The sequence below is a fragment of the Tetrao urogallus genome, assembly GCF_951394365.1.
Source record: "Tetrao urogallus genome assembly, chromosome: 5".
NCBI classification, from domain to species: Eukaryota; Metazoa; Chordata; class Aves; order Galliformes; family Phasianidae; genus Tetrao; species Tetrao urogallus.
Genome location: NC_136818.1, coordinates 35,147,028 through 35,170,067, shown reverse-complemented (window position 1 = coordinate 35,170,067; position 23,040 = coordinate 35,147,028). Strand labels below are relative to the sequence as shown.

Here is a 23,040-nt window from a genome sequence, read left to right as displayed (position 1 = left end):
AGTAATGAGGAAAAAATTAAGGAACTTTAATTTTAAATGCAAAGCACTGTAAGGTACGTTCATAAAGCAGGTCAAGATCAGTAGCAAAACAATTTAGCAAAGATGTTGAAAGATACAGGGCATGGGGTTTTTGTTTTAATATTTTTATAGCTTTGGGGTTTGATTTGCAGATTTGGACTACTGGCAAAATTTTTTGGATGGTTTTCTACAGGTTTTTCAGGGAGTGCTAAGAGAAGCCGGGAGGTATTTTTTAAACATGAGAGTCATGTTGGTGATAGTGCTTAATAGGTGTGTATTTAAAGCAAAAACAAAATAAATAACAAAACCTCATCACTGAGGAAGGAAGACAAGCCTCCTGGCTTATTCTGCCAATAGAGTGCTTGAATCCATTTTCCTTCCTAAAGTTTTTACTTCAGAATGTTAAAACGAGTTTTCCAGTCAGTTTCCCTTCTTTGTGTATGCAGGTGGTTAACTTAACATATTGAAAGAATATGAATATGAAAATGTCTTTATATTAACACTATATTCACTCTGGAGTCGAGCTCTGAATTTGTCTGCCTAATTCTTCAACAAAAATAACTCTGTTAAGCATGGCAGTACCGAACTTTTAAAAATCCCACTTGGGAGAACTGCTAGGGTTGGAGATCACACATACAGGCCTTTCTCTGTTCCCTGCTGAGCTACTACCTACCTTGCCTCTTTCCAAGTAGCTGTGTACTTGTCATTCCAATTGAAGTTTTCTGTCAAAGCCTTAAGAGCCAGCAAGTCTATTTGAAAACATATAAATACATATTCTCTTGATGTATTTAACTATAGCACTTGGTTGTACCTGCAGGATTAGTGTGCACTGCTCCTTACTCTCTCCTGACCTAGACAGCACTGTTTGCACTGCAGAATGCTGCCAGTGCAATAGCCCATAGCTGGGCCACTGGTAAAATAAAATGTCAAAAAATGTCTGGATCACCTCCTTGTGATAGATTTTACTAACAGAACCCAATCTTACAAATTGATGGTTTTATTCCTTTTTGACATTTTGCCTCTTGCCATTTTTCTTCTCTTCCTTCCTCAGATATTTTGGCAGTCTAGGGCAGAAGTTGACTGAGCTCCTGGGCATCCAATGCTGCTTCCTGCAGAGCAGTGCAAGGACTGACTCTGTACTAGATGGATGGGGAGACTTGTCCAGTTAGTCTCATGTGAATGGGGCTACTGGCTAGAAGTAGGCAGGAGGACATAACCTGCTAATTAGGTCAGAAGTGGCATTTTCTCTTTCCAGAGATGCTGAATTCTGTGTCTTAATCTGTGTCTGTGGCTTTTTGTTTCTGAATCAGTAGAAGGCATTTAATTATACTAGTTTTAGATCCTATTTGCGTTGTTGCCTATCCAGAAGGAAAGTAACAATCTTATCAGCGAGTCAGCAACTAAAACCACTTTGTAGTCTCAAAAGATACTTGCCAAACTGTTGTCTTGAGTGTAGCATGTATTGGTACCAATGCTTTTTAATTATCTTGTAGTGTAGTGTCATTCAGAATACAAATAGGTGGGGAGAAAAATTCTTGACAGAAATTTTTCTATCAGAAAGCACTATTTTAAAGGGCATAAAATACATCTTAGGAATTCATCTCTTTCATCAAAAGCATTGGGAGTTTTAAAATGCATTTCATTTTGCCAAATGGAATTGTTTTTATATGGTTTTCTAAGTTGTGTTAGGGAAAACAAAGGATAACAGAACTTCAAAATGAACAACTTTGGAGATGCTTCATTTGACAGGAAAAATTCAGGATGTGGCCATTCTGAGTTTTTGTGGGTTTGGTTGTTTTTTTTTTGTTGTTTGTTTTCCTGAAGCTCAGACGTCCACTGTTCAGAAATCCTGCTCTTTGCTTTTTTCTAATTATAAATTTATTTTATATTCAACCATGACATTAGGCCAGTGAGCTTGTCTACTTGCTGATAATTTAGTTTGCTCACTCACTTGATTTTAAACTACTAAACGTTGGGCTGTCTGGGCTGTATTCATGACAGGAATATCCTTAGAAATAAACTATATTTTCAGCAATATTTTTTTTGCTATTGTTGACATATTCCTCATGTCTACATTAGGAATGTATGTATATCTAACACATCCTAACAGTGTTATGTTACTATTAAGTTCTGCAGTGTTGTTGAAATATACCAGGTCTAGAAGGAGGGAGGCCCAGCCACTTCTAAGATCCTTGCTTACAAAGGCTGTACAGGGTGCATCTTATTGGATTTGATTGATTTTTTTTTTTTTCCTAGTGTTTGTGTTACATACAGACTGAAATGTGGAGTTAGAGTGAATTGTAGAAGTTTTCAAGACAGTCTGCCTGGTCCACAGAGAACAGAGAAGTAAAATTGTCTTGGCTTCTTGCTTTTGAGCAACCACTTTAAAAAAAATATCACTGCTAATATATAGTCTGAAATGTTTTTCCTTGACGGTGATGGGGACATCTGCCACAGGAGGGGTTCTTTTTTCATAGAATCCTAGAATGGTTTGAGTTGGAAGGGACCTTAAAGATCATCTAGTTCCAACCCCCCTGTTGTGGACAGGGTTGCCAACTACTAGACCAGATTGCCCAAAGCCCCATCCAGCCTCACTGCCAGGGATGGGGCGTCTACAGATTCTCCTGGCAATCTGTTCCAGCGCCTCACGACTCTCTGAGTAAACAATCTCTTCCTGTTGTTTACATCTATCTTCTTTTAGCTTAAAGCTGTTACTCCTTATCCTGCCACTGTACCCCTTCATAAAGAGTCCCTCTGTGGATTTCCTGTAGGCCTCCTTTAGATACTGGAATATGGCTATGACATCTCCCTAGAGCCTTCTCTTCAACCCCATTTCTCTCAGCCTTTTTCATACGAGAGGTGCTCCAGCCCTCTGATCATCTCTGTGACCCTCTTCTGGACATGCTGCAAGATACCCATGTCTTCCTTATGTGAGGGTTCCCAGAGCTGAATGCAGTGCTCCAGATGGGGTCTCATGAGAAAGGAGAAAAAGAGAAATGAGTTTTAAGTGAAGAAAGCCCCGCAAAGCATCTGTTCTGATTAGGTGCAGTTCTCCCTGTGGAAGGAATTGAGAATGTGCATTGATATGTTTGGAATCCAAACCATTAGGTCATCACTTGAAAATCACACTGCTGCTCATTAGCAACTAATCAAAAGCCAAACACTTCCAGAAAAGAAGCATGAAGACAAACCTAGAGTAGTGCTATGTTTAAACACATGCAGTAGGATTGAATACATCACAGATGAAGCAATAGTGAATTGATCCATTGCATCTATGGAAAAAATATCAGTAAAACAGTGTTACTGTTCAAGTTTTAAATAGTAGGAATCCACTCATTGTTGTCCCAGGTGGACTGCGTTTCTTGACAGTGCCCTGCAGCAATTCAAAGCACACTTTCTCTCCCTTTTCCATTTCTGCCATAGCAAAAGAAGTTACAGTATTTCCATCTGGTGTCTTCCTCTGACTACTTGAGAGAGTTCTTTTGTACCCACGGCTAAAAGAGAGCTGTCCCAGTGCTGGTCCTGAACTAAACTCCACAGAGATGACAAACAGGTAGACGCCTTTGTGCGGTGCTTTAAAGTAGCCATGTTCAGGAAAATAGCTGCTTCCATAATTGAGGTATGTTTCGTTAAATTTCAGAGCTTTTTCTTTATCCTTTCTGTCTGAGAATCCCACGTGGAATGCTACTGATGAGTCTGAAAAAGAGAGAAAAACAGTATTTTAACAATGAGCGTTCCTCTTCCCAGCTATTGCTTTTTATTTGCTCAGGAGCCTAAGTCATGATGGAAACTTTCATTTTATTAGATGCTGTGCAGCCGATTAATAGTTCCAGATAAAGTATTTTGGAAACATTATCTGTGATCCAAAACACCTTTCCTCTTTCAGACAAGAGCAGTGGTACTTGTTTGTGCAACTATCAAAAATGCAAGGTCAGGAAGACATAAAATTAGATCACTTCACGTAAGGGGAAGAAAAAAACCCTGAAAACATCAAATGCTTTTTGGGTATGGGAGCTCTTCTTTCCTAGTCCTTCTTGCCCAGAGTTGTTAACAGAAGAAGGGAGTTTGTAAAGACACGTGCACCTATGAGGCACTTAGTTAACTACCTGAAACTGTTCTGATGCCTACTCTCAAATTACATACACTGAGAGATTGAAAGTGCCCAGAACAGGCACAGAGAAACTTTGGCAGAAAACTGGCTTTGCTGGGAGCTTATATGCAGACAAGACCATGAAATGCTGTGGTTTACAGAAAGCCAGTTGGGTTACTTCCAGTCTTGATAAGAGACTGGGGTCTTTCTCTAAAGTGTGAGAGCACTGCACTGCAGTCCCCGAAAGCCTGCTTACGTCAGCTGCTAGGATAGGGTGCAAAAGGTGGGAGCATTCCTGTTTCAGCCTCACGGTCGTTGATACAGATGGATAAACTTTACCAATTACTTCTAACAACCACTCTCATTACTAAAAAGAAATGCCATGTTCATTTGAACTTCTAGGACTGAAAATTTTGTTAGGACTTCTGTTTGCGTATTTCCAGTAGTTTGTAGTTGTGATCTGTTTTCATGTGTTTTCAAATTTGTTGGAAAGTTCTCTTGCAGTTCTCTTTTTTAGAGAAGTAGTCAAGCACAAATAAAAAATCCTTAACCAAGGAAAAGATTCATTCAGTGTGATCCGATGATATGAATAGGCTTTTGTTTTTCTATTAAAGAATGTTCCCCCTTTTTTTTTTTTTTTTTTTTTCAAGTAATATTTTTACTTCAGGATTCTTAGTAGAAAGATAAACATGCTTTAGAAAATACTTCTGTTTTGCTGGCACTTAAGGCATCTTATTCTTGGGAAAGAAGCAAAGTCAATAATAGTTCAACTGCAGGTTTTTGTTCTTGTTTTTAAAATAAAGGCCAGAAATAGCTGAGGGAAAAGAAATGTAGATTGAGGTAGTGACGAAACAACTAATTATAGAGACTAGGCAGATATCACAGCAAAACACAAGGCTCAATGATTTTTCCTTTAAAGTTATTGTAAGCTCTCTAGAACCGCATTCTGTTTTGTGGGAAGATAAAGAGATTAGGTCAGGATCCTTAGAAAGGCATAAGGGTGGGACCAACCAGGAGAGAAAAAATTGCACTCTTTTTGCTGTCCTGAAAACAATTTGAAATATGTTCTTTGCTTATTCATTCTTAACTACAGTTTTGCAGCACAGTTGCCTAAAGGGGCTGATTTTTGTTCTGTGCTATGTGTCCATAGCAAAGGCTGAATCATAAAAGCCAGTGGTAGAACTGTGGCACTTGTAATTATGTGGTGCTTTTGGCACACTGATCCATCAGTGCAGTATAAGCCAAAAACCTACCTTAACTCAAAGAGAGAGATTGCACTCCGGGCAGTTCTCCCTGTTCTGCTTACACAAGTTATTGCAGTTAATTTAATGTATCTGTCCAGACTGATGAGGATTTGGTGCTTTGAGTATACCCCTTATGGACTGAAATAACTGAGAAAGAAGCAGCAAACCATGAGGCCCAGTGTTCCCCATCAGCTTTTTAAGAGTGAATTCCATAAACATGAGCATCTACAAACAAAATTTGGGTTCTAAATATCTAAAGTTGAATTAATTCAAGGCCAGTTACACAGTAGCTGTAATGTGTGTGTTTATTTTTTTTTCCCTGGCTTTGAGCAAAAGTGTACCAGTGTATTGACTTGGTTCTCAGTCAAACAGTTTATTTAGATGGAAAAGCAGAGATATCAAAATACCTCCCTCAAACATCCCACAGGATATCTGGCAGGTTGCAATTTATATGCTTTTGAGGGACTGGGAGTGACTTGCAGCAGGGCCCAGAGAGAAGCTAGACCTGCACATGAGCAAGTAAGATAAAAGAACCTACCTTTTTCCAGCAGTTCAGTCTGCACTCTATTTCTTCCACTTACTATCTGTGTATTTTCTCTCTGCTTCTCAGGCTTTTTTTTGTCTCTTTGCTTGTCTTGGCCTTTCTCTTGCCTTCTCACTTTTCTGGTAAGCATTGACTGAATCTTTGCAACATCCAGACTTATATTTGAGGCAAGTAATCCTTCATCGCTTCCAAACAGCTTTTTGAAAATCAGCAGATGTTTTTCCAGCTTCTCTTTAATTGTTTCTAAATCTCCTGAGATAATTTCCACAGAAATGTTAAGTGGTTCTACTACATTTGCAATTGTATGATTGCAGCAGATACTCATGTCATTTCTGGATTCGTGCCTCTTGATTGCCAGACTCAGATATTTGATGTCATTCTTCAGAGTCATTATGTCATTATACATTGAGCTGTGCAAGGAGTCATCTTTGGAAGCCTCATAATTAGGTTCCATATGTTCTACACTGCTGAGCTGATTAGCTTCATCCAGTACAGAGAGTGTCTGAGTTTCCTGTTTGGGATGCTTTGAAGATGCATGAACACTGTGATTATTCTGTTGTTCTCTCTCCAAGCGATGGAATCTCTTTACAAGAGATTCTAAAGTCATATTTTGTTTTTGGAGTTTATTTGAGATCTCTTTCAGAAATTCCTGCAGCTGAACTACTGATGATATTAGGGTACTGGGGTCTTCCTCAAATAGGACTTCCATAAACTCTTCTCCCAGTAAAGCCTCCAGTGCAGCTTCGTGCCGCATGGCATCTTCTAAAAGTGAGCCGAAAGAACTGTTGAGATACTTGATGTGTCTATGAATTTCTTCATCTTTCTTCTTCAAGAGGCCTATGTCTTCTGAAAAAGATGCAACTTGCAACTGAAGCTGTCTGTTTTCTTCTTGACGCAGGTTAAGGGACTGATGGATAAATGGAAAGGCTGAGGAGAGCTCTTCCATTTCATTCCTCAAGAGGTCTTTGAAAACAGATTCTAACTGCTTCATGTCCTTTGATTGTTGGCCCTCAAGGGAATAAGTGATGTTCTTTAAATCTTCCTCAAGTATATTGGTGTCAGAAGGTATCTTCTGGCAATTACATTCCTCCATATATCTCAACAGATCTGAATAGTTTTCCTGAAGATTTGAGAGAGTATCATTCATCTCTGATATCTGCCTTTCCATTGCTGCTTTATTTTCTTCAATAAGAACTGATTTCTCCATTAAAGTTATTGAAACATCTTCAGGCCTATACTTTGAGACATTTTTTTTCAACTCCTTAAACCATCTCTCTAGAACTGCAATATTCTGAAAGGCCACGTCTGACTCCATGTAGAGGTCTTTAAGCTGTTTTGCATGCCCTGCCAGCATGTCATTTATTTGTCTGATGGCTAACTGTGTAGTTTCATCTTTGGGACTGTGATGCGAGGAGAGTTCTGTTAAATTTTTTTTCAAAGTCTCAAATTTATTTTCAAGATTGTTTTGCTCGTGTTTCATATTTGTCATATTGTTGTTCAAAGCTAAGTGATGGGACTGCTGTATCTTGTGATGCTTCTTCAGCCTTGTGTCAGTATCTGCCCTAATTATGGTGAGGTTATGCTCAATACTAGCCTGCTGCATTTGCAATTGATTCTCTATCTCTCTTCTTATTTGATCAACTTTCACTACATTTTCCTGGACTTTAGATTCGAACTTAGTTCCCAGCTCCTGGAACTCTTTTTTAGGCACAGTGCTCTCTTGGAATCTTTCTATGCTTTTCTTGTTGGTTTCCACATCGTGGGACAGGTTTCTTACTATGTTGGAGAGATTCTGTAAGCTTCTGTTGAAGCTCGCCCACATTGGGTTCAAATGTTTCCTTAGAAAATTCTCCATGTGGGGAAACAAAAATTGCCGCAGAAGCCTTTCCTGAAAATCTGTTAAAACAAAGTTAATAATACTAATTATGTTTAAGAAAGCATCTTAACCTGACCAGGGTAACTCAAGGATGTATTTTTCTTCAGTAACTGCCATCTTAATTCCCAAAATCTAAGCATATGCTGAATTATTTGTAACAGCAAAAATAACCTTATTTAAATCGGAAAAACATGTTGTGTTTCTGTTTGCAGACTGTAACTTAGATATGTATTGATTGCCCCATTTAAGTCAGAGAAATACTGCATTTTTAGATGCTTCTAGAGCAGTTTTATTAATGGTTGTAACTGCTCATTTTCACAAGTTCTTATTTGATGTGCTCCTGCTTATGCAATTTTCTCATACCATTATTTGTCTGATGCTTTCTATGATGTCCCTAATGCTTCACAAAGTTACACAGCATCTTAGCACCTGCATATCCTAGGCAAAGACTCTATAACTTGAAAAATCTATGAGGAGTCTGTACTAGTGTGAATTAGACTAAGGCTTGATTTTGAACTTGAGCATATGAACTGAGTGACTTGAAGTTCAAACTAGAAGATGTTTCTCTAAGTCAGTGGTTCAGATTAGTAGTTCAAATTCAGTACTATTCAGACCAAAGTTTCCACTGCAATATAAAGCAGGAATAATGTTTCAGATAAACGGGCACATGTTGTATTTTTACTATGTATACCAATCTGAGATTCAGCACATTGGGCTAGGAGTCTGAAAAGAAGAAGAAAAAATACATCTAAACTCAGCATCCTCATAGAAAAGAAGGCATGGAAGCAGAATAGTAAGCTAACAAATTAGTGTAAGCAATCTCTTCATTCTGTGGTTAATGCAGATTCTAAAGTTTCTGAAGAGTATGAAGGAATCTGCCTTTAATTTAATTTCACATTTTGACTTCTGATTGGATTTAATTCATTACTTTGTATTGGAATTGCACCAATTTTCTTCTCTCTTTGGAAGCAACCTGCAGACCAGGGGATATTAGAGTGCATTCTGGCTCTCAGGCTCTCCTCCTGATCTGCATGGTCTTACAGGGCCTGTTGACAGGGTGATAATTCTACATCAGACCTCTCACCTTCATTGCTCTGGTTCACTTCTAACACCATACTTGTACCGTTGTTTTCAAATATTCGCTGTAAATCACCTAAGTTGCTGACTGCTTGATGAATATCACTTTGAAGATCATCCAGTAATGCCTCCTGATTTTGAATGACTTCCAACAGCTCTCTTGAATTCACTGGTGTTGACACTAATCACAAGATTCAAAAAGAAAGTGTCATGCCATGAAGTTGCAGCAACACGTATTCCTACAAGACCTGTGAGCTCTGAGAACACCAGTGTATTTTTTTTCCTCTGGAAACCTTGCAATGACATTTAGGGATCTGTTGATTTATAGCAGCTTAACGACACTTTACTTGCAAACTTTTTTTCAGCAGCGATAGAAAATTTATTTAAATATTAACACAAGACCTTCAACCTTGCTAGCCACGATGGAAGTAAAATATTCTTCATTTAATACCTCCCCATGCCATAAAAACATCCTGAAATAATAATTGCTTTCAAGACAATTGACAGGAAGGATAGCTAAGCTTTACAACCCAGAATAAAAGGACAGGATGAAGGAGCAACGAAGGTGTTTCACAAAAGATTCAAGAGCATAACGGTTAAGTGTCGCCGCTGGCTCTCACAGAGGAACCCTTTAACTTATATTACTCTAAATAAATACCTGCTAACTTGAGCTGGAGAATTAAAAGTGTATGCTGAGTTGCAGGAACCGGTGTGTCTTAACTGTGCCATCCCTGGGACCTCTTCCCTTCCAGGATTACAATTGACTTTTCAAGCTAATGTTTTATAAACTTGAGTCTTCTAAAGCAACTGTTTATTCATTCAGTGCTGAGAGCATAGTGTAAGGAAGACTCTCTTTCAGGGCTGTAATTCTATCCTAAACCCAGTTGCTGGAAGGTATTTAATAGCACTACAAGCCTCACCATTTGCCATATAGTGAGGAAAGGTTCTTCTTGGATATTAGATTGGCAAGATGAGATAAGAATCATAACAATATTCTCAAAGCTACTAGTAGAGGCTCTAAAATGGCATTTGGAATAGATTTTTTTCCTGGTAAGTCTTCTGAAGTGCTTTCCTATGAATCCACTGAGCATAACAAGGAGTTAAATATCCACACTAACAAAGGGTTTAACACCAGCTGCCATTCTCACTAGGTTTAAGTGATGATCAGCCAGCTTACTACTGTGAAACTTTTGGCTGTTTTCTCAAGAACATTCATATAATTTTATAGCAAAAAACACGCATAAATGATACATAGTTGTGTAAAAACTTTCCCAAGTGATGCTTTCACTGAAGATATTATCCATAGTTTATCACATTAAAGGAGCAACTGAAAATCTAGCTTTTGCTCAGGGCGGTGACTTGAGCTGTAAGAGAATGGCAAGCAATGTAAGTTCAAGAACATACTGTGGTTTGAGGACTCTTCTTCTTGCTGTCCTTCGGTTTGACTTCTTGGTGCTGGAATGACATTAGGATCTGCAATTGAGATGTGATACATCTGTGAGAACACTTTAGATGCAGAGACTAATGCCGTTCAATAAGGCAAGAATGTGCAGTTTCACTTGCAATGTGACAGATGTGGAGATTGGCTTCTGCAGAGCAGGAAGAATCCTAGGATAAGGAATGTTGTGTTGGGAGAATTTCACTTGTGGCACTGCACCGAAATGCAACACCTTGTAAATGATGATGCTGTGCAGTAGGGATGGGGTTTTTAAATTCATACGGAGTTACTGATCATAAGAAGTTACTCTGTTACAAATAGATGCTTTTCTCTGGAGAGTCCTTTCAAAAGTTCTGCAAATTCCTCTTTCCTGTTCCAGTTACATGAATGTTCTGCAATTGTAGCACCAGCTACAGTGGGTGGTGCTGTACCAGTGGAGAGATAAAAATGAAGCAATTGGTTTTGGTCTGCGAGCATAACTGAGTAGAGACTAAGCAAAACACATTGTATTTGGTAATAGCCTTCTAACCTCATAAATAGAAGCCAGACTGATAAATAGTTCTTAGAGATAAGAACTGAGAGGAGCTATCTGCGCAAAAAACCTAAACCTAAACCAATAGAGATATAAACAGGAACTCCAAACTTTTCTGAGGAGCAAACTTTTCACCAATTAGGGTAGGTGAAATGGACCAAGATTTTCACCTGAATGTTTGACTTCTTTGTTTAATGCCTTAATTACTACGGAGAATTATCTTTTTATTTCAATATAAATTCTTCCGCTTTTGAATAAAGCATTTTGTTAAATCTTCTGATTGCTGTGAAGCATTGCACTTTTTAAACCATGCTGTTCCTCCCCTGCCCCCCCACCCCCCTTTTATTTAGCAGCTGCTGCAATCAATATTCAGCAGTACAGGGAGCTGTGGTGGTGGTTCATGGCACAGAAAGGCTTGCTTTAAACTGGATACTTGGCAATTTCCCCCCACAATTACTTCATCCTCTAAACAAATTTTTTTATATATCGCATGCTGGTGTTACTTTCTCTTATCATTACTTTCTATACGCATTTAGGCAGAGATGGAGACTTCATAGGTGGAGTTTTACATGTGTCAGCTCCCCTGGTAAATGAATGCTTCACTCCAAGTGTGATGATTAGTGGAAAGTGTTGTTGCTGTTAGCTTTGTTTAAGGCTAATTACACCTCCTTCCTGTTGCAAGACGATTTGGGGCATAGCATGCCAAAGAAAATAAAGCATCAATTCCCAAACCGGAGGAACAAATAGGTAAGCTGTTTTTTGCCACAATGAATGTGGTTTAGTCTTAATTTCTATGCATGCTCTCTGGCTTTCCTTACCGCGTTGTTCACAATCTTTCCCAATAAATCCAGGGCAGCACTTCCACTGCAAAGACTTCAGAACCTTCTGTTTCACTTGATAGACTGGCTTCAGGGCTGTCCTGTACCTGAGGAGCAGGGTCCAGGTGTTAGTTTCCAAGTTATGGTCAGCTGGCATCACGTGGGGCAGATCCACTGACTAACTGTATGCTGTTGCCAGTGGTGTCCTAGATAACTAATGCAGAATGTGGTTTAAAAGTTTGTCGTAAATTTTATCACTACTGCTCACTAAAACAGTTAGCAGCAGTTGACAGCAATATTATTTTCTGCATAAGATTGGTTTTCAGAACTATTTGCAACAGGAGGTGTGTGCAAATTCATACATGCTGGCAGAATGTAAGTACTGTTCAATTAGCAGTCTGCATCACCTTCCTCCTGTTTGTTGTCCTGTGGGGATTTTTGTCCAACATGTTGCAGTAATCTGACAGGAGTCTCAAAGAGATGTTACAGCTGGCAAACATCCATAATTATCACAAACAGAACTCTAATATTTACTATTATAGAGCTGTCCCATAGGCTTTCACCTGTGCTCTTTGGGCAGCCGGTCCTTCTGAAATAAGAATAATCCTTTGGGCAGTTGTGTATCTGTAACTATGAATAAGTCTTACTGATGGTCACAGGCAGAGCTTTTTGGTGTTTTGTTGTCATTTTTAAGTTGTGTGTGTATTAGGAACCTGAAAATTGTGAAAAAGATGTGATTGCTTTTTTTTTCTTTCCCCTAAATTAATGTGGGTAGATTAGAAAAATCACTTAATCCCCTTGTAGTCCTATACTTGATGGTTTTTAAAGGCAATAATTATCCCAGGTTACTTAAATGCCTTATCATGATAGGTACATAAATCAGACACTACCTCACCTTGGTATTAAATTAAGTTGGTGCTTAATTTATTTTCAAAATGTGCCAATCAGTAGTTCTGAAAATCTAATTTAGATACCTCAGAGAATATCCCGTTGTCTCTAGTGGTTTCATCTGGGGTACTTACATGATCTTCTGGCAATCTGGAGCTCCGTTTGGGCAGGGCTGCTGGGAGTTGACAATGTATTTCTCCTTCATGCAGGCCTCAATGTATGTCACCAGATGCGACTGTGTGACAGAACACCAGTTCCTATTGGGGAAAAAGGAATTTCAAATAGGTCTTTTAAAGTTTCTGCTTGTAGCAGTGACACAGAAGGGCAAAATGTACAGGGGCTTTGTTTTTTAGGCTGGATGATGAGGAAAGTGAAAAATGCTTGCTAGCTTCTCCCCTCCCTCGACTCTCTGTTCCTTTGTTTTCATTTGGGATGCTTATCAGAGTTTCTAACAGAAGGGTTGATTGTCTGAACTTTGACGCATTAGTTCCATTTCCAGCCTTTTCATTCAGCAGCAGAAATTTCCAACCCATGATAACCTGCAGGTTAATGTTGCTTTAAACGTCAAACTGCCTGGATGGGCATGTTGCCATTTCAGATGCCTCACAACTGACTCATCAGGTCTAGTCTGAGTGCTTCTGGAAAATTAATCCTACATAAACTCAGTTAATAATCGGTGTCTGCCAAAATATTGCTACGTCTGATCGGTTACTGGGCCATCTTGATTTTTGCATCCAACCCCTGCCTCCATCGGATCATCAGTTTTGTAGCACTCCTTTGGTGGTCTCTAAGGGGTTTATGTCCTCCTTGTGGTGCCCAAACCTGCACACAGTGGTTGAGGTGAGGCTTCACCAGCACACAGTGAAGTGAGGAAAAAGGATGTGCAAGCTTTGCTGGCTCAGAGAACCTGCAAGGAGATGAGATGTTAATAAACACCGTGTATCTCCTTAAAGCCTGGAGGGAAAATAGAAATAGTATTTTGTGCCATTATGCATATTGGTTAAACTCCTTTTCCATAAGAAATCAACACTAGTTTTTCAAAACAAAAGCAGAATCAGGTCTTGAACAATGCCAATTGTATCCACGGGGGGGGTTTGGAAGGATCAGGAGGTACTCCAAAGGTTTGTGTTAAAATGGAGCAGAGCATTGTGTGGGGGAGAGCTGTGCCTGATAAAGAACAGCTGAACTTTAGGCAGTATATTTTTATATGGGAACACGGGAACTAAATCTCTGATAATCAGCATATATGGAAAAAGTTTGCCTTTCTTGTCTGAGCGCAGAAACAATGGGGAACCAACTTGAGCTCGAAAGCAGAAGCTGTGGTCATGGCAGCTGGGAGAGCAGCAGGGCAGCCAGGAGAAGGGAAGGAAGCTGGAGAGGGAAGGCAGACAGCCTGGGCAAGCTGGGCGAGTTCCCCACACTCACTGCAGCCAGCTTCTCAAGGTACAGCATGGCTGAGATGTCAGCAAGCACACCTGTGGGCAAAGCTGCTCTCAGTTCTTAGAGACAGGCATGAAAGCTGTGCAGAAGCAGCCTGCTGCCACTTTTCTTGTGGTTCCAAGCCAAAACAGCTGTCCCCTGCCATGTGCCCAGCAAGCCATTGCTGTGAGTGGCTTTTGCAGCTCAAATCCTCTCTGCTCTTTTTTTTTTTTTTTTTTTTTTTTAACTAGCAAAATAACCTGGCTCACACACGCTGCTAGCCCAAGCAGGCACTGGTGCCAGGTGCAGGGCCTCAGACCTGCCCAGTGGGGTGCCTGCCAGATCCCAGCAAGGGTCCACGTCCCATGTGGAAATCTCTTTTTCAAATATGATTATTTTGCTTTCATGTTTTGTTCTTTCTTGATGAAAACAACCCACACCCCATGAATCATCATCTGTGCCAATTCGTTTTTCCCACTGCGCGTGGCTCCCAGACGAGTGCTTTTGGTCACATAAGCCTCACAGACCAAAACCAAATGTTTACATGCACAAATGTGTGTGAGCAAGATGAGTGTTTTACTATCACAGATATAAATGCACAAACACATTTAATAGAAAATAAGAAGATTCTTTTCAAAACCTGCTCCCATGCTGTATGTGTCTGGTGGGCTTACTCCTAGGTTCTCACCCATACAAGAGAGTTACGTTATGTCAGAAATTGACCCCAACCTGCTGCTTGGGTAATTATGTATTATGTGGGACATATAATATGAAGCAAAAGGAATTTGACATACTTTGTATAAAAGCTGCCTTTAGTGGTAGTCATATTTCTGTATGTTTTTTCTTTAGTATCTGCTTGCTAGTTTTCCCTGGCTCAATGTAGAAGTTGTTTTGTGAAGCTGAATGGCAATATCATATCATACTTTGTTTTTAATTATAACAATTTTTAGCGGATTTGAGTTGGATTCAATTTATCAAATTGTATTATGTCGTCGAGTAAATATGTAAAGCCCTTTTTTCCTATCTGTAAAGGGCTGCAATATAGATACATGTGCCCAAAGGTGAAACCTCTATTGCAGTATTTTTATATATCTTGTCAAATGCTTCCTTTAAGGAAACTTTTCTATCTATTACTAAAAATACTCCTTAATTGTATTAACCTTGAGGGAAATACGTCATTCCTTAACATTAAAGTGGAACGATTTAAAGACTTAGAAAGGCTTGATCTGAAGTTCAGTGAGACAAGTGGCAATTCTGCACTGACACCAATGGGCTACGAAGCCTCAGTGACTGCCCTTTCACAAAGAGAACTTCATTCAGCCTGTTTCTGGGACATAGAAGCTTTATGTTCTGCTTCTGTATTTTTTTCCCCTTGTGATTGTGTAGCTTCACTCACTGACTATACCACCAGCTTTGCACTTTGTGCTTTCATCCTCCTTAATAGGGTTTCCTTTCAACTCCAGCCTCTGTGGCCAAGGAGAAGCTGCTTTGTGAGGAGAGCAGGAGAGCTTTATTTCTAGGGTGGGGACTGATGAAGCTTATAGCAAAACTGCAAGTTGGAGCAACACCGAAGTCAGCCCTACAGAACCAGGGCTAAGGATGCTTGTTTTGATGCCAGGGATGGTTGGTTTTGCTGTTGTTCTTGGATATTACACCTGCTTTTTCTGAAACACAGCAAAACACAAGCAGTTTTGTTTGTGATGTCAGAATTTGGCCAGACATCCTGCTATCACAGCAGCAGGACAGGAGGTAAAGCAAAGTGGCCATAACTTTGTTACAATGAATACAGGGTTGGTTCTTTTCCACACAGTGCTACAACTGATAAGAGCAGCATGATGGTAGATGAGAATAATGTCCCCCAGCACAGCCAGGTACTTCAGTTTCATTGGTGGTCTCCTGCTTGTCACTGTAATGCATCATTTTAGACCGTTGCTGTGTCAGTGGAATTTTTGCCTGAACAAAAGCTGCAGGATGTTGTTTTTCCATGAGTTTTGTTATTCCTTTGTCTGTGCTCATGCAGCAGAGCTGTCCTTCAGATCAGTTTCCTCCTGTTTCTGTTCTCAAGGAAGGTAGTTCCTATAATTACTTTGAGAACTCCTGCCCAGCGGATCATGACTGTTACTGACAGAGCACAAGTCTTTTAAGGCCCATAGCTCTTCCCTTCTCTGTGCAATGCAAAAGGCACCAGGTATGCAATTATTGCTGCTAAGATGAGCTACTAGATGACAACAGAAGGCTGTCCAGTTCAAGAAAAAGACAGGGAACCTCTGCAGAGAGGCCAATGGAGGGCCAGGAAGGGGGCCTGCAGTATCCTCTGTACGAGGAAAGGCTGAGAGACCTGGGGCCCTTCAGCCTGGAGGAGAGAAGGCTGAGGAGGATCTTATCAATGCTTGTAATTATCTAACGATGGGTATCAAGTGGCTGGGGCCAGGCTCTTTTCAGCAGTGCCCAACAACAGGACAAGGGGGCAATGGACACAAACTGGAACACTGGAAGTTCCATACAAGCAGAAAGAAGAACTTCTTTACTGCCAGAGTGACAGAGCAGTGGAACAGGCTGCCCAGAGATGTGGGGTGTCCTTCTGTGGAGATATTCAAGTCCCACCTCGAGGCTTCCCTGTGTGACCTGCTGTAGGAAACTTGCTTTAGCATTAGGATTGGACTCAATGGTCTCCAGAGGTCCGTTCCAATCCCTACAGTTCTGTGCTGGTCTCTGAATGTGAAGCGATTTCCTACTAACTTGCGTAGGCTCCTGACCTACACCAGTTGAAGCAGAAAAAAATCAGGCTTTAGCAGTAGAATAATCTGTGTTCAGTTTTTCCCACAGTGCAAAAGCACTGACAATAAAAGAGCACTCAGTTCAAAAAAGAGGTAAAGTATTGCATTTAAATTAGTCTAAACTGGGACTGTGCATGTCGGTTTTAAGAAAGACTCATCAGTTAATTCATTGGGGAGTGCCAAAGGGATTAAGTACTTAAAAAGGTGCTGGCTCTCATAAGGAACAAGGTGTGCCCTTGTTTTTAATTAGCAGCTGATGTGTGATTGCTGGTGACCTGTCAGCACATCAGTGAATTCTCTGCTCTGCTGAGCAGGCAGCACTGTGTATCAGCCAGGCAGCAGGAACTACTTCTCTTGTTTCCCTCTTTCCCTGATTATGGGTAATGCTCCTCTTGGGCAGGAACTTTGTGCCTCATGCCTTGAGCATCACTGATTCTCACTGGGATTTGATGAAAGTAGACTGATTGATTTGTAGTTAATCATAACAAGCTCAGCTGAAAGAGCAGCAATGCCAAGTGTTTGGATTTCCTTGCAGTACTACAAGTCTCCCAGTGTCTCAGTTCATTCCAGCTGTGATGCCAGTTAGTATATTTTCAGCTATGGCCTGTCCTGCAGAATGCCTTGTGCCACGATGCAGTGCCACGATGGCTTTCTGAGTAAAACCAGTCCTGAACTTGGAGCCTCACAGCAAGCAACATTTCAGAGAAAGCAGACTTGGCTGCAGTGGCTTTTGAGGCAATCCCACCTGTTGTACAGCTACTGCAGAGAAATTTGTGCAAGGATTTTCTTCACAAAGCATTCACAGCCGTTTCCTTCCTTATGTCTTCCTCAGCACAGTGCAAGTTCTACAGCCCGCTCTGAGGGCAGCTTAAACTGGGATTTCATCTTCTGATTGTTGCAGATAAAAGCGCACTCTCACTTCATCTTGAAGTGGGATTGCAGCTGGTGCTCCCTGCCAGCATAGCTGTGCTTTTGCCAGCCAGTCAAAGATGCAGAACAAGACAAGGTTCCCAAATTGTGTGCGCTCAGTGAGCAGCAAGGCTTGTCCTGATCATCTTTTCTTCTCAGCAAAAGATTTCAGTTTGTTCAGAGCCGGCTGCTAAGGGCTTGTTTGAGGGTTACTGACCCTCATCTGTAGGAAGGCTTTGGATTCTGTCACTACGCTTAAACAAGAGATCCCTTGCTATCTTCTGAAGGAACAAATTGCTACAGCTCGCACTAATGAACCATGTAACAATGGAAATGAATCTTTTGCATGTGGAGGGCTAGGTAACTACTGTACTGCGCTCAGTGAAGCTATGTTTCTTCAGGAACTGCCCATCAAATACACAAAAGGGAAGCCATTCCACCTGCAGCTGTGCAACTCAACAAGAGAGTTGAAGATTTCCAAAACTCCTGAAAGGAGCCAAGTGCCAAATTTTGATAGGAAAGCCACTGCTTCTGTTAGTGAACTTGGCACTACAAAAGCTATTGTTGAGCACTCTGGCCGTTCCACTAGTGTGCAGGATGTCAGGGGCTGAAGATCACATTAAACTGCATTTAATCCAGAAGTTGCTTTATTTTAAGCCTGTGTTCTATTCCCCTTTGGTGGGAAATTTCAGTATCCCATAAACATCCTAAGAAAGTCCCTCTCTAATTTGGAAGAAATAGATGAGTCAGTGTGAAACTGATATTAATCAGATCAATGGATGTTTTCCTGTAAAAGCAGAAAAGAAAACGAGCTGTTAAGATTGGGCATTGTTTTGACTTTTCCCAGAATAAGAGCTGTTTTGGTTTCCTCTGCTTCTTTGCACTCTGAAGGATGGATGGCTCCCCCTTTGGGCACCCTGGCTGATCACAGACACCAGCTCTGTGGCCGTCCCAGTGCAGGGCTAAAGGAAGAGGTGCGTGTTTCAGTGAGATAACAGCACTGCTGGCTGACATCAGGAAGCCTTCCTCCCATCAAGGGACAGGACTGTGTATACAAACCTTGACACAAGTCAGCATGATTAAGGATCTACTTATTCTGCAGATTTTTGCCTTTTCTGTCAGGATTCGGGATGGGTTTTTTTTGTTGTTTTTTTTTCCCCCCAAACATTTTAACTGTAAGAAAAATTGCAATAGATGGGACATTGAGCATCTGATTGTGGATAAAGGAGAACAGAGCACTAAAATACCTGCCATGACAGAGATACAGTTCACACAGGGCAGGAGCTCCCTGGCAATGATTTCACTTCAGGAAAGAGGAGAAGTTCTATGACTTTGTCATAGAGAGGGAAGGCAGGTTTAGCTCCTTTGCTTATCCCCACCTCATCACCACTTCCATTTCTCCTTCGCTGCGTGAGCCATCCATTTGGGGATCAGCTCTGTCAATGTGGTTACTGAGGGGTAAAATCAAAAATAGCCTCTGTTTTTTTTTTTTTTCTCCTTGAGCTTATTTTTAACCTGGAACACTTAAGTGATCTGGTTGACAGTGTTACTTCACAGGTCAGGCCAACTGAGGATACAGGGAACTCTGGGCTTCGCGGCCCAAACTAGCATGTGGTGGAATTGCACCTTTTAGATGCTTTTTTTTTTTTTTTTTTTTTTAAGAAATATGAATATTGTGTGCATGTAATCTGAGTTGTCAGTGCAATTCTTTGTGGGGCTGCAGGCAGAGGGATTGGATTAGAGCCTGCATGGGAGTTATGGGTATTATATACTGTATATTTATGAAATCTATTACTTGTCTTTACTGTTCTTACTCTTCAACTTCCATGCCTAAAACAGATGCTAATGGAGTACAGATCTTTGTATACTTGTGCTTCCATTTCCCTTTCTACTTCTGCTGGTAAGTTTGTGTACTCATGGATCCATTTATCTCAGCCATAAGGAAGTTTTGTCTTGTCAAACTGACCAATTGCACAAGACAGCTTCAGGGAAAAAGAAGGAAACTTTGAACAAGCACAGCCTCTCTGGTGCGCTCAGATACAAGCAGCAGCTGAGATACCAATCTCTTACCTAGCCCTTCCTTTATCAAACAGTTGAAACTGTTCTTTACTATCCACACATTTCTCATTAAAAACTGCCTTATTTTAAAACTCTGATTAGAATAACTTCATTATTCTGAGAGGAATTCAGTAGTAACATAACATATCCAGGCATTTGACTGGGCCTTAGTGAGTCATTTCACCTTACGTGCTGAAACAGAACCCAAGGAATTCCAATGGCCTGGGGAGTATTAGTCATCATGGTCTCCAATTATTCAAATGACCATGAGAAAAATAATACTCATTTATTTTGAAAAGGTCTAAGAATGTTTTGTAACAATCATCATTTCTAACGCATAAGAAAAACAGCAAGAGCTTGGAGGAAAAGTCATTGATTGTTGCTAGAAAGGTATCACAGCGTTGCCATGGACCAGTGGTTGGTTTCCATCACCCCAGAGCTTTTAGTGGTGTGTTTGGATATCACCATGTCTCTTAGTTCCTCATAACTCCCAATGCCTTTTCCCTTGCTTTCATTCCTTGCTCCTTCAGCCATCTGCACCAACACTAAGGATTTGGAGCACAGGCAGAAGCAGACCTATGCTGTCTGTTAGTGTATGTGCTCTCCCCACTCAATTTTGGGTACAGCTCCTCTGAAAACATTAAATTTCTTTCCTGAGATGTGCTGCCTTGCTGGGCTTATCACTCTAATTGTGATTGCTCCAGCAAAAGACTGAATACCCTGAAGCTACTCGCAGGCTAGATCTTGACTGCGTGTAGTCATCAGCATTGCTTTATAATAGGGAAGAGCGTTGTGAGTTGACTCATTATGCAACCATCTCCTTAAAAGGAGGAAGCATTTCTCTTCTTGGGAGGAAATCAGGATGAGTAACAGCTTGTGCTGAATGGCGTTACACAAGTTGGTGCTGAACAAAGTCACACAGCAAAGGAAAAGGTCCTAATTAGGAAAGTATATTACAGTGCCTTGCTGACCTCTACAAGTACCTCTTTACACTTTTGAATTTTTGCAGCTTTTAGATTGCTATCAGCATTTCAACAAGCCATCAAATGCCTGACACCTTGCAGTATAGCATGCAAGGCCATGGTAATGGTTCTGTTTTGCTCTCCTTGCTCTGCTAGAGTCTCAAATGCATTAACCAGCAGCTGGTGAATTAAGTGTGCGCCATTACTGAACACTGTCCATCAGAAAACTGCAAGTCAATACTTGGTGGGATTTAGAAAACGATTCGAGGTTAGTACTATGGCATACAGATCTGTGGGGATATGGAATATGAAGGAAAACAGGACTGTAAGCCCTGCACTGTATTACATGCAGAAGGGAGGCCTTAATATTACAGGTAGATGAGATTTAGAAAAAAGATGACAAGCTTTTGTTTGTGTGGAAAAGAATCGTGACATGAACAAGAATTTACAGTGTCTTTCCCTCCCTCCTCTCACTACCCCAAGAACATTTGAAGAGAAGAATCAGAGCATCCCGAAGCAGTGAGCTGTGAACAGCACTCACTGTGCTGCTGTTCCAGCTGTCCTGAGCAGTAGCCTTCCATCAGTGCTATAAAAGATTCATTCCCTGTCCTGATTGGTTTTCATCCATTTAAAACATTCAGGGACCTACTTACATGCCCTGTAAAACTCACGAAACGCATAGAGTTTGGAAACCTTTCTAGTGAAGCACATGCTTTATCTACTCTGATTGGGTACACAGCTAGAGATGATTATGAGAAGCATGTGAAAATCCTTTTTTGTTTTCTTCTTTCTCTTTTGGTGGGGGGAAGGTTGAATTTGTGATATCATGCTTATTTGTTACTCCTTTTATATTTACTCCTCACTGTTCCTGTTTTGCTAACATCCCACTCTTCTTTCTCTCATCTTCCTCTTTCCTCAAGGCCCAGGTCTGAGCTGAGTATGTTCTGATGATAAGCAAAGGTTGCCACAGTCGGTAAAAACCCCCGTTGGTGTGTGAAGAGAAAAAGTGAGGAATGAATTTTATCTAGTTCTGCTGTGCCTGAAGTAGTATTCCGTGTTACTGTGTTACAGGGGAGCTGCAGGGCTCTGCCTCATGGCTTAGCCACACCAGGTGCATCCAGGCACCGCATCCATCCTGCTGTCTTTAGGATAAAGAGTCAGCCACGTCTGTGGTTTCATCCTTCACAAGCAATTATATTTCCTGTTCCTGTAGTTAGAACATTAAGCTTCTCCTATTTGGATGCAGACCGATCCCTAAAATCTAATATGTTTCAAAGAGAAACCTTTATCCATAATGGTCTTTCATCACGTTTATCATACGTGACTCCATCATGGGCATGAACATGGCACGAACATGCATATTTGGGTACTTACCCGTTTTGGGATGGCGGGCTGACAGCTTCCAGCTGCTCTCTTTCTCCCTGGTGTGGGTAGGCAATACTCACAGAGTATTCTGGCACATCTGCCCGGCGCTCTGCTGCCTCCCAGGAGCCCTCTTCCTCCTGCAGCAGAGCCCTCTCCGGGTCTGTGGGGGTCTGGTGGCTCTGCGCATTTGAGCCATGCATCGGAACATCGTGGTAGCCGTGATGGTCGATGTGCCGGGCCAGCTTAGCCAGTCCTATTGTGTTACAGATGAGCAAAACCTTCACTAGCATTGTGGGCTTTTTTTCCCACCCAATTACACCTGTCTGTTGTTCTCCTCTCCGGAGCGCAGCCTGAATTAGTGCTGGAATGCCCTGGCAGTATTCTTTAAACGAAAAGTTGGAAAAAGGAAGGAAAAAAAAAAGATTTGTAACAAAGAGCGGAAAAAGCTTTCGACCCTCCCAGCCACTGTGGAAATGTCCGTGGCCATCAAACAATGTGAGCCTGGTTCCTGTGTGGAATGCCTCTAACAGAGGAGGGGAAAAAAAAAAAAAAAAAAAAAAAAAAAAAGGTGGTAGGGATATAACTTATTCAAGGAACTTCTGAGTTTGGCTGCCTTCTAAACTTATCTGTGAACAGGAACTCAGCTTTTATCAGCTGCCTTCTCCCTCAGGCACAGGAAAAGGATGTTAGCTTTAAAGGAAAGGAAGAGAAAAGAAAGGAAAGAAAATACTGAGTGGTGTAACAGACTCTCGTTATGGTGCCAGAAAATACCACAGAGCTACTTGCTTCGGTGTCTGCAAACTTTTACTTCTCCAGTTGAACATCTGAAATGCCCTGGCTTGTGCAATTTTGGTACCTGCAACCAATTGTGGTCATTAACATCTTTGGAGTAAGATCACAGTGGGAAAAAAGATCTTACTGACATCCATTTCTGTGTGGCCTCCACAGAATTCTATGCATCCTATTCCATCACCAGAAAAAGCTGCTGCTTTTCGATTTGGTTGCTGTCATAAAGCAGAGTGCAT

General features: G+C 41.0%; 1 protein-coding gene across 1 annotated transcript; it reads right to left on the bottom strand.

The window, feature by feature from the left end:
• Window positions 1-3,325: 3,325 nt before the first annotated feature.
• MMRN2 (multimerin 2) lies at window positions 3,326-22,305 on the bottom strand (the record flags this gene model as incomplete). Its single annotated transcript, XM_079535410.1, has 7 exons — window positions 3,326-3,714; window positions 5,891-7,792; window positions 8,857-9,030; window positions 10,254-10,322; window positions 11,638-11,744; window positions 12,660-12,782; window positions 22,025-22,305. 7 exons carry the CDS (start codon window positions 22,303-22,305, stop codon window positions 3,326-3,328), a joined length of 3,045 nt encoding a protein of 1,014 aa, XP_079391536.1.
• Window positions 22,306-23,040: the final 735 nt, after the last annotated feature.